The sequence below is a fragment of the Callithrix jacchus genome, chromosome 7, assembly GCF_049354715.1.
Source record: "Callithrix jacchus isolate 240 chromosome 7, calJac240_pri, whole genome shotgun sequence".
Lineage (NCBI taxonomy): Eukaryota > Metazoa > Chordata > Mammalia > Primates > Cebidae > Callithrix > Callithrix jacchus.
In genome coordinates, this window is record NC_133508.1 from 73,427,438 (window position 1) to 73,445,137 (window position 17,700).

Below are 17,700 nucleotides of genomic sequence, written 5' to 3' on the forward strand. Positions count from 1 at the left end.
GGAGCCTCCAGCCCCATCCCAGCCGCAGCTTTGGTTAAATCAACGATGACTCATGGAAAGATGATGAGTGATAAAGCCTGGAGCCCCTTCACGCTGGACTGGCTTCCTCTGGTCTCTGAGATGTCTCTAATGGGGGCTACACTTCTCCTGTTCCTCCTGCACCCCCAAAGTGGCCTCCTCCTCGAATGCACTGTGTTGCTTTCCTCTTTGAAGATCTGGGGAGTAGGGAGGGATTTGGAGCAGACTGAAGTCCAGGCAAGAAAGTCTGGTCCCAAGCTTGCACAAACAAATATGGCCCTGATTCCAGGTCAGGATCTGGGGCGGGGAAGGGGCTGGATGACAGCAGGAAGGAGGGGGTTCAGCAGTGGGGGCTTCCCACTGAGATGGCCAGAGGGTGTCTATGTGGCCTCAGTGTCCGTAGGGAGTGGGGGTTGGCAGTTCTCAGCCCTGCACCTGGGCTCCATGGCTTCATCCTCACAGCTCCCTGGGAAGGAGGCACTGAATAGCACTCTATTCTATTTTTACAGAGGAGAAAAGAGAGTCGGAGAGGTAAGGTGACTTACCTGAGGTCACACAGCTCATACAAGTCAGAGTCAAGTCTGCACCCAGGTCTGTTTCAGTGGTGTGCTGGCACTGCTCACACTGGCTAGTGAAAGCTGAATGTGAGCATTTCTTCCCAACTCTGCCTTCAGCAGTATTACATGGCTAGCCATGGTGGGAGTATTTGTACTAGGGAAATTTGCAAGCGTGACAAATCAGGATTTCTGTGTTTTGTCCTTTCTCTCCCTTTCAGAGAGCTGGTTGTTAAACATTGACTAATGCAACATTGTTTGTCTTACTCCAAACCCTCCATGTTCTATGTCCCCCTGTGGGTGTCCAGGACGAGGCGTGCATAGGAATTGTCTTTGGAGATATTTTATTTTTGTAGAGTATGAAACACACTGAGATACTCTGATGTCTGTTGTGGGGCCCGGTGACTGTGTTTTAAGAAGCCACTAATCTAAGCGATTACTCATGACTGAGAAACACACGGATGGGTCTCGGTTTCCATCGGGACGCCTGTCGAATCGGAGAAAAGTAGCAAGGAGGAGAGAGAATAAACCTCCCAGAAGAGGTCTCCCTCCCTCAGCTCCTCCGGGGTGGCTCCCTGAGGTGGCCAGACACAGGCCAGACCACCTGGGCTCAAGGGGCACCCACTCTCCTCACCTCAGTTGCCTCATCTGCAAAAAGGGGTTGATAATGCCACCTACCATATAGAGTTGTCATGGAAAAGAAGTGAGTTTGTGAATGTCCTTGGAACATGTCTGGGACATATTAAACATCATATATGTGTTTGACACATGTTTATGTTCTGCGCCGTCTGGCAGCAGGTTGTGACAGCTACTGGGCACACCCCCCAAGGGCGGACAAAGGTTGGGGCCTTCCTACCTTACTCTTCTTGGCAGTATCGGAACAACCACAGTCAGCTTGCATGTACTGAGCACCTACAAATCTCAGAACGGCAGGCGTTGTTCAAAGTACCTTGTTTGCATTAACCCATTTAATTCACATGAGCACTCTAGAAGGAGGATGTTATTATCACCCCATTTTAGAGGAAAGAACTGAGCCACACAGATATTAGGTTTTTTGCTCAAGATTCCATAGCTGGGGAGTGACAGAAGCAATGCCAGGCTACCCAGCTCCCGAGCCCTCCCTCTCCCCTATGGCGACGCATTTCCTCCCACGCAGAGGCTCGGCTGATGCCCACTGCCAGGGCAGTTGCCCTCCAGGCAGGGACTAGAGGGGTCTTTCTAAAGTATAAGTCCAAGCCTGTCATTTGCACAGTTCACATATTTCCATGACTTCTGCAGCCTTTTCAGAATACAGCGCGAACTCCTTCACACAGGTTTCCAAAGCTCTCCACCCCTCCGGCCTCACTTTCCTTCTCACCCTCCTTTTTTTTGTTCCAGGAACACCCAACTGCATTAGTCTCCCTTTCCCATTCTCGCTGGCTTCCATCTCCTTGGTCCTGGTTCTCATCCCTTCGTCCAGCACCTTTGTACGCCTTCTATCTCCTGGCAGGATCTTCTTGACCCCTCTTGGGTGAGCTGTTCTCCAAGATTCAGCTCAAGTGTCACCTCTTCCAGGAAGCCTCTCCTGATTGTTCCTGTACACATGCACAACAGTGTGGGTCAAAGGTGCTTCTACTCTTATTCTGGGACTTCTGGGTCTTCATGCCACTGGTAATAACTGCTTGTGTCTGGGTCTGTCTCCCCCATGAACCGTGAGCCAAATACTCCTGCTACCCAAAGTGGAAAGAAGGGTCAGCCAGCTGAGTGGCTCCTGGGGCACTTAAACATCACTGGGAAGAGCCTGAAATGTAGCGACAAGTGACTCACATCCTCCTCTTAGGGGGAGCTTTAAGGAATGGCAGGTGACAGTGTGAGGTTGGTGCAAAAGTAATTGTGGTTTTTGCCATTACTGTTAATGGCACCAACCTAATATCTTCCCCATGATGTAACTGTTATTACTGGGAAGTGGCATTAATTGTGATTGTTTATTAATTTATTAAAATTCTTTTTTCAGCTTCAGGCTTTTACCTACACATGACATGTAGCAGGAGCTGAGCAGTGGCTGATCAACTTCGGGGTTATCTACAGACTGGAAGTTTAGGAGTGGGTTGGTAAACTTGCCTGGGGTGGAGGATGAGATCTTTCCCAAACTGCCTTTCAACAGGGAGGATCTGGGGAGCTGGAAGGATTTCGTTTTGCCCAGTGGTGTTGTGTAAGTTTGGGCCAGGGCTGACCTGCTGCCATGGGGGAGAAGCTGAGCTCTGCCTACAGGGGGCGCCCTCCTCATCCTTCCCTGTATGGGGTTCGGCCTCTTCTCCAATGTTGACCTTATATCTAAGGCTTGAAAGACGCCAAAGCATTAGCCTGCCCAGGGCCTCCATGACTCAGTTTACCTTCATCTAGGACCAGAGGCCAACCTGGTTCAGTGTGAAAGGCAGCATCTCTGGTCTTGGCGGGGGTTTGGGTGTGGGTGGAACCAGCCTTTCCAGAGGCAGCATTTGGTCTGTTGAGGGGAATGCAGAGGCTGTAGCTGCTCACAGCCCAAGAGGGGGCAGGTTGGGGTGGCAGTGCTGGGGGTCATCTTCTTCCCCGCCACCCCTGAGCCTGGGCTTAGCTGCAAAGTGTTGTAGGGCCTGTGGCACAGAGTGCCCCCATCCCTGTAACACGAGGACAGTGACAATGGGGAGCTGATGAAGCGGCCTCTTTGTCCAGCTCCGATTTTTGTTGTTGTTCAGACTGCCTGGGGCCAAGACCCCAAGTGCTGTACACTGTGAACTGTGTGCAACCTTGCCGCTTGGCAAAAAGTTGCGTTCTCGATGCCAAATGTTGACACACTGAATTCAGTATCGACGAGGGACCTTTTAGAAACATTCAGCATAACATAATAGACTAATTCATTAGCACCCCATGGGTCTGAATGGGTAAGAGCCGAAGCTTGGAAAACATCGCCTTAAGGAATGACAGATGAAAATATCTTCCCCATGATATAACTGTTATTGCCGGAAAGTGGCATTAATTGTGATTGCTTATCTATTAATTTATTATAATTCTTTTTTCACCTCCAGGCTTTTACCTACACATGACATGTACCAGGGGCTCAGCTGGGGTGATTAACGTGAGGTTATCTGGGAATGGCTCAAAGCTGGTTGGAACAGACAATGGTATCTGGGGTAATTAAAATGTCTTCTGCGTGGGAGAAGCAAATGTGGAGAAGTTTTTAGAGGCAAAGAATTGGTGATGTGGGTTTCCTAAAAGGAAGGCAACAAATGCCAGATGCCACTGCCCTCCAAAATAAGCCACAACTGACCAATGGGCACAGAGAGGGAGGATCACGAGGTAAAGGCCTCAGCAACAGGGCCAGAAGAAGATGCTGAAGCCAGAAGCAGGATATGAGCTGGGGGAGAGGACCAGGGCGACACAGCTGGTGCTCTGACAGACGGGGCTCTGCTGGGAGATACCCTGGTAGACCTCCCCATATTCCACTGCAGAACTGTGTGTATTGCAGGAGCTGTGTCTCCCTGGAAAGTTCCCTTCTTCCCGACCCTCAGATTGTGTGGGGAGGAAGGACAGTGAGCCGGAACAGCCACGGACAAGACCAGCAGTCAGGAGCCAAGGCCTCTGTCACCGATCTGCTATGAGGCTTCGGGCAAGTTCCTGATGCCAGGTTTCCCCACCAGTCAGTGGGGAGTGCAAGCTGCCCTACTGCTGGCAAGCACAGAAGGAGGAAAATCAGAGGGCTTTCCTTTTTAAAGTGACAGAGTCTGGCTCTGTCCCCTTGGCTGGAGTGCAGCGGCGTCATCACAGCTCATGGCAGCCTTGAACTCCTGGGCTCAGGCAATCCTCCTGCTCAGCCTGCCTTCCACGTATTTGGAACTACAGGCCTGCCCAACTATGCCTGGTTAATATTTTTATTTTTTGTAGAGATAGGGTCTCACTATGTTGCCTAGGCTGGTCTCATACTGGCCTCAAGTAATCCTCTTGCTTTGGCCTCCCAAAGAGTTGGGATTATTGGTGTGAGCCCTAAAATCAGAGGGCTTTGGAACTGGTGAAGCATGGGCACTGCTGGGATTTCAGGAGGTTCCATTTCCCCACTGACTTCAATCACCATGCCTGAACCAACATGACCAGGCATTGTGTGAAATCTGAGCCTGCCAGAGGAGGCCAGGGAACACTTGGTGTGGACTTTCAGCATGACAGGGTTCAGCAGAGGCTTTGGAGCTGGACAGCAGGTGCTCTGCCCCTTTCTCACGGATTGACCTCTTTGAGCCTCAGTTTCCATGTTTCTATAAAACTGGGAGAGTCAAGCTCCCTTGGAAAGTTGTTCTGAATTTTGGATGGGATGGGGTATGTTGAGCACACAGAAAACAAGGGCAGGAATTATTTAGTTTATTTGACACTGACAGGGTAATAAGTGCCAAGCATTGTTCTAAGCATTTTGCTGACGTCAGTGCACAAAACACTCAGCATAACAGCCCTGTGAGGTAGTAATATTACTGCCACCATGGTATAGATGAGAAAACGAGGCACAGAGAGGTTATGGAACTTGCCCCAGGGCGTGGAAGTCTCAATTCTAACTCAGGACAACTGGCATCAGCGTGCTTTTAACTGACCACTGCTATGACAATATATTGACAGTTTCACTGATTGCTTTCCACACTGTATTGCAGTCATCCATCCATCCGTCTATCTGTCCATCCAACCAGACATTGCACCCACCATGTGCAAGGCTCTATTTGGGCGCTGGGGACAGAGAGGTTAACTGGGCACAGTTCTTGATTCTTATATACATAAAGGAAGCCATCAGTTTATGAGCTTTGTGTCAGATCTATCTCTGTACGCCCCTCCCACCTGAGTGCCTAGTGCAGTGCCCAGGACCTTGGAGAGCATTTGTATACTGCTGCTGGATAAATCAATGATTGATTAAGAAAATGAAGCATGAACACTGGCTGGGGTTGGTCTGTTCCCTAGAGACTTTAGCACACTGCAGCTGCCCTGGGTGCATCATATCCCAATTGACCATCCCTTCCTCCTCTGCCTCTTCTCACTATCTCTTTCTCTGTGCATCGCCAACTCTCCCAAATCCAACTGTGGACTGGCCGAGCACCAGTCAGTGTTTCCCAATGGCGCAACATAGGCATCTGGGGTTGGATGATTCATCTCCAGAATCCTGCCTGCATAGAATGTGTAGCATCCCTGATCCCCACTCACTAATTTTCAGTGTTGGTAACAAATAAATAACTGGCCCCTACATAGCTAAATTCTCCCAGGGTGGGGGTTGTGTCACCAGCAAGATTGTAGAAACCACTCTTGGGACAGACAACTACTTTTTGGCCAATTAGCTGAGGTCTGCCCGTGGGAAGAGAGGTAGAATGCTCTCTTGGTCCTGGGAACTGAGCTAAGCTCTTGGGTGGGACAGGTGTACAGAGATGGATCTAACACAGAATACAAGACAGGGCCACCAAGCAGAAAGCCTTGGGATATTGGAAGGTTCCAGTAGAATCAGGTGTGGTCAGAGCAGGAACAAAATCTTCCTATCTCCTTCACCCACCCTGAGTACTGCCCTTGCCACCCACTCTGTCTGCACAGGGCCTGTGGTTAAACCCCCTCTGGCCTTGCTCCCTGTCCCAGCTGTAAATACCCTATGAAAAGCACCTCTGCCTGGCTCAAGCCTCATTCCAAGGTCAGAGGGGTGGGTCCTCGAGCTAATGAAATGGCAGGGCCTGAAGCTTGGGCCCCTCAGCCCTGCAGCCTGGCTGACCTTCCAGACAAGATTCTGAGGAAGGCACCACCCCAGTGACCCCAGTACCCTCCACAATAATGTCATTGCCCACTGGGGTCAAGGTCGAAGGTCTTAAGGAGAGGATCGTAGTGTCCTTGGGTCCAGGAGTTGGTCTTAGCACCCTAGGATCCCAGGATGGGATGGGGAGGGCTGCCATGAGTGGGGAGAGGGTTGTGGACCCCTGGAATGTGCCCTACCCCACCTTCCCAGTCTTGCTCCTCTGCCCTGCTCCCAGCTCTGAACAGAAGTAGAGTTTTAGGGGTCTGGTAGTCTCATCCTAAGCCTCCAGTGACTTTCCAGGAGACAGCATGGCAGGAAGAAGCCAGCTTGGGTGGGTGGAAATTCAGAAGGGATTCAGGGGAGCTGGCTTCACCCTGCCTGATCTCGGTCTCCACCTTCCAGGATCCTGTTCTCCCAGCATGGCTCCTGGCAGGTCCCCAGGTCTGAGCCCTGGATCAGGAGAAGTGCAGGTGGCCCCTGTGGGCACAGGGTGTAGTGGGAGGGGCTCTAGGGAAGGTAAGTGCTTAATAACCAGCTCTCTGGGAGAGGGGGCCCTTATTCATAGTATTTGCTTACTTCCATCATGTAGGTGCTCCCATCATGGTAATTTCAAGCTACCAACATGACATAGACTTAGGAGGAGATAATGCAATTGGTTCTCACCCACTAGATCAAGCCAGCTCCTGCATACCACAAAGAGCTAATCTGTCTCTTGGCCTTTGCTTATGCTGTTCCTTCTGCATAGAATGTCATTCCTCTTTTTCCCTTGGTGAACTTCTATGGATCCTTTGAGGCCTAGTTCAAGCAACTGCTTTTCTGTAAGACTCACTCAAACTTCCCACCTTCCACCTAGGTTCTGGGTAGGGAATGCTAGCTGGGTGCTGGATAAATGAATGAATATGGTTAGAGGCCTACAGAGCTGCAGTGGCTGGGCCGACACATACTGCAGGAGGCTTTTTGAAAAGTGACAGGATAGTCGGTGAGGCTGTCACACACCCCAGACCTGGGATGGGTGGAATAGTCCACCCAGGGCCCCAGCAAGGTCCGAGGGCGTCTATCTGCAAGGCAGGGCGGCTCAGGGTGGTACCCTTCTGGCACAGGAATCTCTATTCCGCTGATCTCAGGCCATGGCTAATTATCCTAATGGGTTTAAATGGCCCTAAATGTTCACAGAGTTTGGACAGGACCCATCTGGAGCCTGTAGGTGGGCTGGGCTAGCTGACAGTGAGTGGGCAGACTTCAGTATGAATGTTGCCAGAATCCAAAGCGAAAATTCCCTTGAGGCCTGAGGCATACGTGGGGGTATGTGGGCTAGGAACCGAGGGTCATGATAATCATAAGAGCGAATACTTCCGGCGCTCTGCATGTGCCAGGCATTGCATGTTACTTTATTAACTCATTTGGTGTTCACAGCAATCGTAGGAGGCAGAAGCCCATTTTGCAGAGGAAGAAACTGAGGCAGGGAGGTTAAGTGACTTAGCCAAGTTCCCACCGCCAGTAAGCAGAGGAGCTTTTGTTCACACTGGCTCCAGAAGCCACATCCTTAATTATAACATGAGGCTGCTTCTCAAAAGTGGGCAGGTCACTAAGACATATGTGTGCCCTTGCCTGGGGCCACCCCTACAGCCTGAGGAAGCAAGTCCAGCTTGGGTCTCCTCTAGCTGCAGCAATTGACTCTAGTGGGCTGGCACAGGGAAAGCCACAGTGACCTTGATCCAAGAGAGTCCCACCTTTTCCCATGCCAGGACCCAGAGGTACATTACCAGAGTGGTGAAGATGAAGTGGTAGTACTCGGTCATCATGCCCATGGCCATGGCCTGCAGAAAAGCAGAGTGTTAGTGATCAGCAGGAAACCCCTGTGCAGCCCTCTCTCCATCCCCACCCAGGGCTGAGAATGGACTTGGCAGTGGGTTGGGGAAGGCTGGCTGCTTGGAGTAGGGTGTCCTCTGAGACCACTTCTGAATAGTGACAATGACTACCCGGCAGACAGCACTGGATTTCACACTGGGGTGTGCTGTGTAGTCTCCTGGGACAGATTACAATGCAGATTTTTGGGTCACATTCTTCAAAGGTTCCAAATTCTGCAGGGCTGGTGGGGTCTGGCTGCCTCTTTTGAGTAAGCCTCACCTGGTCTGCCACACTTAGGGAAATGCTAATGGCGTCAGTCTGAGGCTGCCTTCTCACGTGCCCTGGACTCCACTCAGCTGAGGTCCCTGCCCTGGATCCAGTACATTTCCCCTCAACCCCACTAACCCCCTGGCCAGCCAGGCCTGAGCTGGGAGGTCTGTCTTCAGCCTCCCCAGGAAGGGCTGAGACATCTCTGCTCCCCTGGCTGACCACAAAGTAGGCCACATGGCCACTGTGGATTTCTTACTGTGTGCCGTCGTGAAGTCTACATTATATATAGTTTATGTATTTTATTAGAAGCCTATAATCTATAATACTAATGACTATAATGCATTTTCTACAGAGTTCCTCAGAACGCCGGGCCCACAGAGTGCTCTGGAGGAAAATGTCACCCGGTCAAGTACACTTTGCAAATGCTGCCCATTCCCTCCCACCTTGGAAGAGTCACAGCCCACCTCAGCACCTTACAGGCCCAGAGAAGTCCCGCAAGAAGCAGGTTGGCGTAGCTTCCTGTAAGTCTGGCTTTAGCTGAACACAGAATCTTCCACTTCTAAGTCTAGAAGTTTGAAAATCAGACAGACCTGGGAGTCCCTTCTGACTTCCTGCCTGGGTGACCTTGGGACCCGTTACCCGCCCCTTGAGCCTCAGTTTCCTGACCTATAAATTGAGCATGAGAATTGTCCCTATTTCCCAGTGTGGTGGTAAATGAGGAGCTACATGGACCTGGCAGAGAGTGACTGCTCAGTAAACCAAAGTTGTGATTGTCACCATTCTTCTGTTACACATGCCGGGGAGGGAGGAGAGGCACTGGGCGCAGCTGACTGGGAGGCTGAGGGTTATGGGCATTCTGGGGAGTGTTTGTTTCCTCGACAGCAGCTTTAAAGATGGTCAGCCTTGGGTGTCAACTGCACCCTGGGCATCAGAAGAAACTCCCGATGCTTTCCTCTTTGCACTGATGCCTCCACTATGGTGTGAGGTGGGGATTATGAACCCCATCTACAGAGGACGGGAATGACTCCTGGGCCACTTTCTCCAGGGCGCACAGTGAGAAAGGGCAGAAGCAGAACTCAGACCCTCAAATGAGCCTTCTAAGTGTGGTGTAAAGGAGCTTCCTTTGTGGGGAGCCAGAGATAGAGGCTGCCATTCAGCCCTGGTACCCCAGATGGGGTACAACTGGAGGATGGGGCTTGAGCCCCTCAAGGCCTTGAGAACACCCCAGCTCAGCATGTCTCCTCCTGTGCCGCCTAAGTCACCTGGACCTCAAGGGGTCATGTGTCAAAGCCCCACAGAATGCCTCCTCCAGTCACCAGAAATGCTTTCTGGGATGACATAATTGCCTTTCACACAAAGCGCCAGCTCACATCAGTGTTTTTGGTTTCAGCTGTGGCACCCTTGGAGGGGATGGTAGGCGATGTCACTGTTTATTTTCTTAGGTGACTGGCAGAGCTTGGCTGTTGTCCCCAGCATGCCATGCTGAGCTGTGTCTGGGAATGAAGGCCCACCCAGGACTGAGAGTCATTCTCCTCCTGCTCTGTCGCTGCAGAGCTGAGCAGATGGTTTGAGAGCCTCGATAAACCTCCCAGTAACAGGAGAGTAACACCAAGTGCCGAGGGCTACAGGGAATTAGTCACTGAAAGAGGCAGTGAAGCATTCTGGGGGCTGTTCCTGAGAATCTGAGGCCTCTCTGCTTCCTGGAGTGCTGTGCTTCTGTGTGGCTATGGGCACCTCCCGGCAGCCTCTGCCTCCAACCCACAAAGAAGTGGGATGGAAACTAGAGTTTGCTCAGCACTCTCCTTGTGTCAGGCCTGGCTGGACAGATAATCCATCCTCATGCCAACTCACAGAGTAAAGACTGCAGTGTCAATTTTGCTGCTGGTGAAAATGAGGCTCAGAGAGGCAGAGTGATCACTCGAGGTCACAGAGCAGGAAAGTGGCAGAGCTAGGAGTCAAACTTAGATCTGGCAGCATCAGGCTTGCATTTGGGAAGGGGAGGGAGGAGAAGTGGCCAGCAGACCCCATCGTCCTTCCTGCTGGCCAGCATTCACGCACCTGCTTGAGGATCTGGGCTGCCATAGTGTGGCTGCAGTCGAAGATAATGCGGAATTCCCGGCCTCGCTTCATCTCCTTGAGCAGGGGGCGCGAGTCGTCAGAATCGATGGGGAGCTGACGGATCTTCAGGCGGATGTTGTATCTCGATGGGGCCATGATGAGTTCCTGCAGCCGGATGAGCCCTGAGGGGCCATGGGGCACAAAAGACACATGTGTACCGCATGTAACCACAGCTCCAGGCATCCACTTGGACTCATGTGCACACACATGCCCATGGCCACAGGTCTGCAGACACACACAGACCCAGATATGTGGCCCACAGAGACATGTGGACATGCACGGACAACACTGGAGAGCACGTGTGTGTGCACATACAAACACATGGCAACACGCATAGGCATGTCAATATGGGCAGGAATATACTTGGGCTTATCAACACATGTGTATATGTAGATTTAGGTCTGTACACACACAGGTGCATGTACACACATATGTAGATTAGAAAGTAGGCACAGATAGCAAATACCCACTGACCACACCCATCTGCTCCTCTCTAACCCAGAATGGATGTAAAGATTTTGGGGCCTAAATCAGAGGTCACCCTTCTTCTGCACCTACCCCCAACATTGTGAGACATGGGACATGATTTCCCTCAACATCTCCAGTGAGCTACTTCTTGGATGCGGGCACAAAAGGCAACTCCAGCCTCAGTGGTACTAACCTGTACCAATGACTGGACTGGATAAGGCCAGGAGGTATTCGTGTCTCCCCGCTTGTCCTCACCAAGGGCAGGCTGCCTTGCTAAACCTTACCCACTTTTTCAGGTTTAGTGCAACCACCTCCTCCATGAAGGCTTCCTTTTTTGCTCTATCCAGAAAAGATCACCCTCCCCTCCAACTCTGTGGCCTTCTCCCTTAGCACTGGCTTCCTCTGACCCCACCTCATTCCTCTCATGCTGCCACCAGCACCTTGATATCTGGGGCTGGGTCCCCACCCCCCCAGCACAGGGCCCAGCACTTAGGTGGTACTCAACAAAAGTTTCCGTAATTGGATTGACTTACTGTTTTTTTTCTCCCTCCCCACACTGAAAAATTTATCCTCTACCTTGGCTGGCATTTTTGTAAAACCACTTAATCTGGGGACTTCCAGGGAAAACCGAATGTCACTTCCTGGAGACAAATGGCTTGCTTAGGTCTAATTAAGTTCGTTTCTGTCCCTATTTCAAGATCCATTTTTGCTGACTTCTTTCTGCATAGCCTGGGAGCAAGTCTGCTTGCTACTCTCTCTATACTTCCCGCCCCCTCCTCCCCTCCAAAGAAGAAGCTGAGCCAGCACAGGGCCAGGTCTCAAGCAGGCCATCCCCCCGCTGCCTGCTTGGGTTCTAGTCATCCCCAGGCTCAGTGTCTGGTCCTGGCTGCATAGTTCACACAGCATTTTCCATCCCTGCCCGCCACCACTAATGGCACTTCCATTTTCCTTTGGGGAAAAACTCCTCCCCGCCTCCTAGTTTCTGTCACTCAGGAGAGGTCCATTGCCAGCTCCAGGGGCAAAGCATGTGACCTCAGCTTGGGAGTAGGTATTGATTCAGAGATGGATACAATACAATTGATCCTATCAGAGTGACTCCCAGAAACTGTGTTAGAACAACTGGAACAAAAAGGGGGTGAGAAACGCTCCCTTTTTCACTCAACTTCAAATAGGGAGGTTGTAAGTGTGGGGTCCCCACGTAGACCTGGAGAAGGATTCCAAAAGGACAGACGTCAGAGAGAACAAGGGCAAAGAAGTCCTAATAATCCTCACTTCAGCCTCTGGATCAAATGGTGCCTGAAAATAAATTAGTCCCAAACTTTTCAGTAAAGGAACCCAAATTCCCTCCCCCCACGTTTTTTGCTTAAGCCAGTTTGCATGGAATTAAAGTTTGCAATCAACTGTTACTCTATCTGGAAAGAGTTTCCCCCACTCCCCACTCAGCCCTCTCCAAAAGCCTTCCAGCAGAGAGTCCCAGTTCCCAAAACAATCTCTGGCACGCACCTCTGAGTCTGTTCAGCAAAGATTCCCATTCCTGAGGGCTGGACATCAGGAAAGCAATCTGATTGGTGTCTGTCATCTCACTTTGCTTCGGGGACAGAACCTAAGCCTGTAACCTAAGCCTCCCAAAGAGCTTCCACACAAGCTTTGCCATGACTGGGCATCAGGAAGCCCCAGCCCACTGAAGTCCCAGAGCTGGAAGAGGGCTCTGGAGTCCCAGAGTGGTCTGGATCAAACAAGTGTCCAGTGCTTCCTAATACCATACTTGATGGGGAAGAGGAAGAGGCTATCAGTTGACCATCACATAGAAGGGAGAGGCCACAAGCTATCCCCAGACACACACCCAGGCTACCCCCTCCCAATGTATCCCAGAAATTCTTGATTAGGCTGAATGCTGCTTCCCTTTCACACCTGTTACCCCATGAGGTCCAGGGCGCACAGTTTGCTCCTCCTTGCTTAGTTTTGAGAGTTATGTGCAGCATCAGCAGGCACGCGGGCTTTGGGGACCCAGGCTACGAGGACTGGGACAGGCTGGATGCTGGAGCAAAGGCCACCAGGGCCTTCTTGCCAGCCAAGCACATCGCCCCGTGTAATGCATGGTGACCCACATTCTCCAGCAGCAAATGTCAGACCTCCTTCCCATCAGTGTATTCCCAAAGGAGACCAGAGGCTCCTCTCAGCCCACCCCAACAGAGGACTAGGCTCTCTTTGTTTGCCTGAGATGAGCTTTCCTTCCTGGCTGCTCCCCTAATCAATTTCTCTTAAAATATCTGCAGTGACTCATGGTTGTTGGAATCATGCTTTTCACTCACAAAGCACTTCTGCATTCATTACCCTATTTAACCACCTCCCAATCCTAGAAGGCATATAGAACAAGGAACTTCATTCCCAATGTTACAGATTAAAAACCTGAGGACCACAGAGGATAAGTGACCCCGGAGAGGTTAAGCGATTATGGAATCATAATTAGAGACACAATAATATTTTGACTCTTAGGCTGTGACCCTTTTCTTCATCCCAGGTTTTTTTTTTTAAATCCCATACTTTCACCCTCAAGATGAGTTTGTCATTGTGCATAGAACAGATTAGACACAAAACTCTTGGGGCAAACACTGGTCGCCTCTTCAACAGCCATTCCCCTTGGGGGAGATTGCAGCCATGACCCCAGTTGTTCACCTCTCCCTGTAACTACACCCTTTGCCATGTCACTTTGCAGGGCCCTCCAACGGGGCTTACCCATGTGATTTGTTTTGGCCAGTGGGATTTTGGCAGGCTCCATGCAGGCAGACAGTTGAAATGGAATTGGACGTTGGGTTTGTTCTCTTGCCCCTCTGCAATTGTCATGACAACGTGCCTGGGCTAGCCTGCTGGAGGATGAGAGACATATGGAGAGCCGAGCACACCTGCTATCTCAGTCAAGGCCAGCCTAGATTAACCAACAGCCAGCTGACTCCCAGGCAGGTGAGTGATTCAGGTGAGCCCAGAAAAATGACATAGCCAAGTTCAAGAAATCACTGGCACTGTGGACTTGTGAGTTAAACAAACGCTTATTATTTTAAGCCACTGAGTTTTTGAGGTGGTTTGTTACACAGCATTATTATGGTAAGAGATAACAAATGCACTCCCTTCCAGCATGTTAAAAGAACTGTGACTGTGTTTGGGTGGCAACACACCGTCCCATGAGGTGACTCATGATTGGTAGGAGTCAATCAGTGGCAGTCCCATTCCCATCTAACTGTGTCTAGAATAGTAGGCACGGACCCGGTGAGCTATACAGCACTGTCTTCTAGAAGGTTCTGGGACAGGTCTTCCTCTCTGATAAGAAGCATGAATCGCATTAATAAAAATCTCCGTGGGCTGGTTGTGGCTCATACCTGTAATCTCAGTGCTTTGAGAGTCTAAGGCAGGAGTTTGAGACCAGCCTTGGCAATATAGCAAGTGGGATTTGTCTGTCTCTATTTAAAAAATTAAAAATTAGCAGGGCATGGTGGGATGTGCCTGTGGTTCCAGCTACGTGGGAGGCTGAGGTGGGAGGACTGCTTGAGCCCTGGAGTTCAAGGTTGCCAGGAGCCATGATTGTGACACTGCACTCCAGCCTGGGTGACAGATAGGATGAAACCCTGTCTCTAAAACAAATGAAGAAGAAAAATCCCTTTGGCCCCTACCTCCTGTATGCCACCTACTGCATGCTTGGAACTTCAGCAGCCCTATTGCGACTCTAAGTGGAAGTCAGTATTGCCACAGCCCTACTGTCAGAGCTGTGGCAATACTGGCCCAGGACCCTGTCTTTGTCAAGCTGCTAAATCAGCCCAGGAAAGACCCATCTCTAGAATTCTTGTCAGTGAGATAACTGTCTATTGCTTGAGTCAGTGTGAATTGGGCTGTCTGTTACTTGAGCCAACACATCCTAACGGACACAATCTTCACAGCACACACTACCGAAGCCTGCTGTGGAGTGCTTCCCACTCCATGGGTCTGACGACCCACACACTGTCCTGCCCTTTCATGTATCCTGATTCTGGGAGCACACTTTTTTCTACCCACCGTACATCATTAAAGTTATGTTATTTGACTGAGGCCAACCCGGAACCCCTAGTACACATTGTCTTCTTGATCAAACCCACTCCCCCATTGACTCCCCAATGTTTTAAATATTTGTTGAACTGGATTGAGTTGAATTTAATTGAATCAAATTAAAAATAAAGTTGAATTAAACTCTAATTAAATATTGAAGGAAAGAGGATAAGATGGAAAAATGAAGATGTTGTTATCCTATCTCCTTTTGAGAAGTTAATTGCATTACAGAGGAGTGGGTGCCTGCCAGAGGTCACGGGTAATTCCAGGTCATCAGAGCTGAGAATGAAGTGACATGTACTTAGAGTCAGAGCTAAAGGCACTTGGGGTAAGAGCCGAGGACCTGAGCGTCAGCTCTGACCAGTTTTGCTAGCATGGTATCCGTCCCACGCCAAAGCATCTTTTCCTTGGCAAAGCCACTTCCTCCACCCTCCATCTAGACTGGACAATGGGCAGTGGTTTTTGTCAGTGCCTGCTCTGACCACTCTGTACCCATGACATTCCAGTTACCTGTCTTCAAGTTACCCTGTTCGTACCCATTTCTTCTCTTCCATTCTGGCCCCATGTTCTGTTCCAAGCACCCCGTGAATTCTGGCCTCCTTTGCTCCTGCCTGGACCAGGGCAGCCCCCTGTGCTCCAGTCTCCTTGCTCTAGGCTCTCTTTTCAACCTTTCCTGTGCCTTGCTCTCAGAACCACCTTCTAAAACTCTGCTTTGATTATTCTACTCCTTTGCTCAATAATACTCAATGATCCTTGGCTGCTTAAAAGATAAAACCTGAACTCTGAGGCTGGACATCAGAGACTCTGCACAGCCAGCTACACTCTGTTAATCTGACATTTTCCTCCCCGCTTCCATACTTGAATCCTCTCCCCTAGCCAGGCTGTCCTCTCCGTAAAGCTGCCAGATACAGTCCAACCTAACTTCTGCTCCTGCTGCTCCCTCCACCTGTAATTCCCTCATGATGCCTATCCTCGTTCACCTGTCCTCAAGGCCCTGCTCAAATCTCTCTTCCTCTGGTGAATCAGCTTAGACCAGCCAAGCCCACAGAGCTTCCTCTCCCCAAGTCCTCTGGCTCTGACTGAATGTATATGTCATTTCATTCTTAACTCTGATGGCCTAGAATTACATGCAACCTCTGGGTAGGCGCCCACTCTTCTATACTAAGATTAACTTTTCAGAAGAAGACAGGATAACAACATCTTTGTTTCTTCACCCTTAAACTCTTTTCTCCAATATTTAATTAGGGTTTAATTCAACTTGATTTCCAATTCAATGCAATCCAATTCAGTGCAACAAACATTGAAAAACATCTACATTGTACCAGACCCTGTGTTACAGCCTGGAGGCGCTGATTCAACTCATGGTCTGGAAGCAGAAACAGATCATAGATAGATAACCATTCGCAGTGGTACATTAAGAAACAACTCCACAATGCTGCAGAAACACTGGAGTGGCTTGGAGCGAAGCAGGGGTGCCACTGAATGGCAGGGTCTTCATGCTGGGGCCAATAAGCCGGTCTAGGGTTCCCTGCTCTCAAGGATCGTCTGTCTGGTGCTTTGGAAATAGCAGGAACTCAATAGATGCTTGTAGAAGCCTGAGTTAAATAAACAGCTTTCCAATTGTCTTTTCTGAGGGAGTCTCTCCCTACTATTTCCAGTCCCCATTAGGAGGTAATCAAAAGCTGACATTGAATCCCAGGCAGCAGAGAGCTGGAGGGCTCTTTTGAGGTTGGATGCAGCAGCTCTTACACGTGGGCAGAGCAAGGCCAGATGGGTTAAGTGACTTGCCAAGGTCACTCTCTCTTATGAGGCCAGGCTAAGAAATATACTGGGACTCAAGTCTTTAGAAAGAAAGAGGAAGAGAAGAAACAGCTCCATGCTGGCTAGCAGCATGGACTTTAGGCTCAAACAAGCCTGTAGGTGCGTGCTGGCTCTGGCACTCACTAGCTGGGTGACAGTGCATAGGGCATGTCACCTCTTTGGGCCTCAATTTCCTCATTTCTAATTCATTGCTCCAGGGAGTTTTTATGAGATTAACATGAAATGAAATGAGATCACACGTGCACCACTTGGTTCGCAGCAGGTAAACAGTAGCCTTCTTTAGCAGATGATCCAGAAGTATGTATAAATTCCATCTCTAGGGGACTCTCCAGGTCTGTCCCTGTCCCACACAAGGATGACTTAAGGATGAAGGCAGGGACTAGACAGCAGTCAGTGCCCTCAGCGGCTCTTCTCTCCCCACAATCTCCCCTGCTTGCTCTTTTTGTGACTTACGGCAGCCTATTATCTCTCTGTACATAGAGCTACGTGGAGACAGCTCCTTTCATGGAGACAGCTATTTGATCCCCTGTTCATGTTTCCCTACGATGTGGTGCTTGCCGAGACTAAGAACTGAGTTTTGGTGTGGTGTGGTGGCTCACACCTGTAATCCCAGCACTTTGGAAGGCTAAGGTGGGAGGATTGCTTGAACCCAGGAGTTTGAGGCCAGCCTCGGCAATGTAGCCAGGTCTTGTCTCTACGAAAAATATAACATTAGCCAGGCGTGGTGGTGCATGCCTATAGTTCCAGTTATTTGGGAGACTGAGGTGGGAC

The 17,700-nt window shown here is 50.2% G+C and overlaps 1 protein-coding gene across 2 annotated transcripts in view; it reads right to left on the reverse strand.

Annotated features, from left to right (window-relative positions):
• Positions 1 to 17,700, reverse strand: part of GRIK3 (glutamate ionotropic receptor kainate type subunit 3) — a 230,936-nt gene that overhangs the window by 61,233 nt on the left and 152,003 nt on the right. For both annotated transcript variants that reach the window (XM_035250837.3, XM_035250836.3), the window contains exons 4-5: positions 10,507 to 10,688; positions 8,094 to 8,147 (exon numbers count right to left, since the gene is read on the reverse strand). In XM_035250837.3, coding sequence (XP_035106728.3) covers positions 8,094 to 8,147; positions 10,507 to 10,688 — 236 coding nt within the window. The remainder of the gene's footprint in view (positions 1 to 8,093; positions 8,148 to 10,506; positions 10,689 to 17,700) is intronic.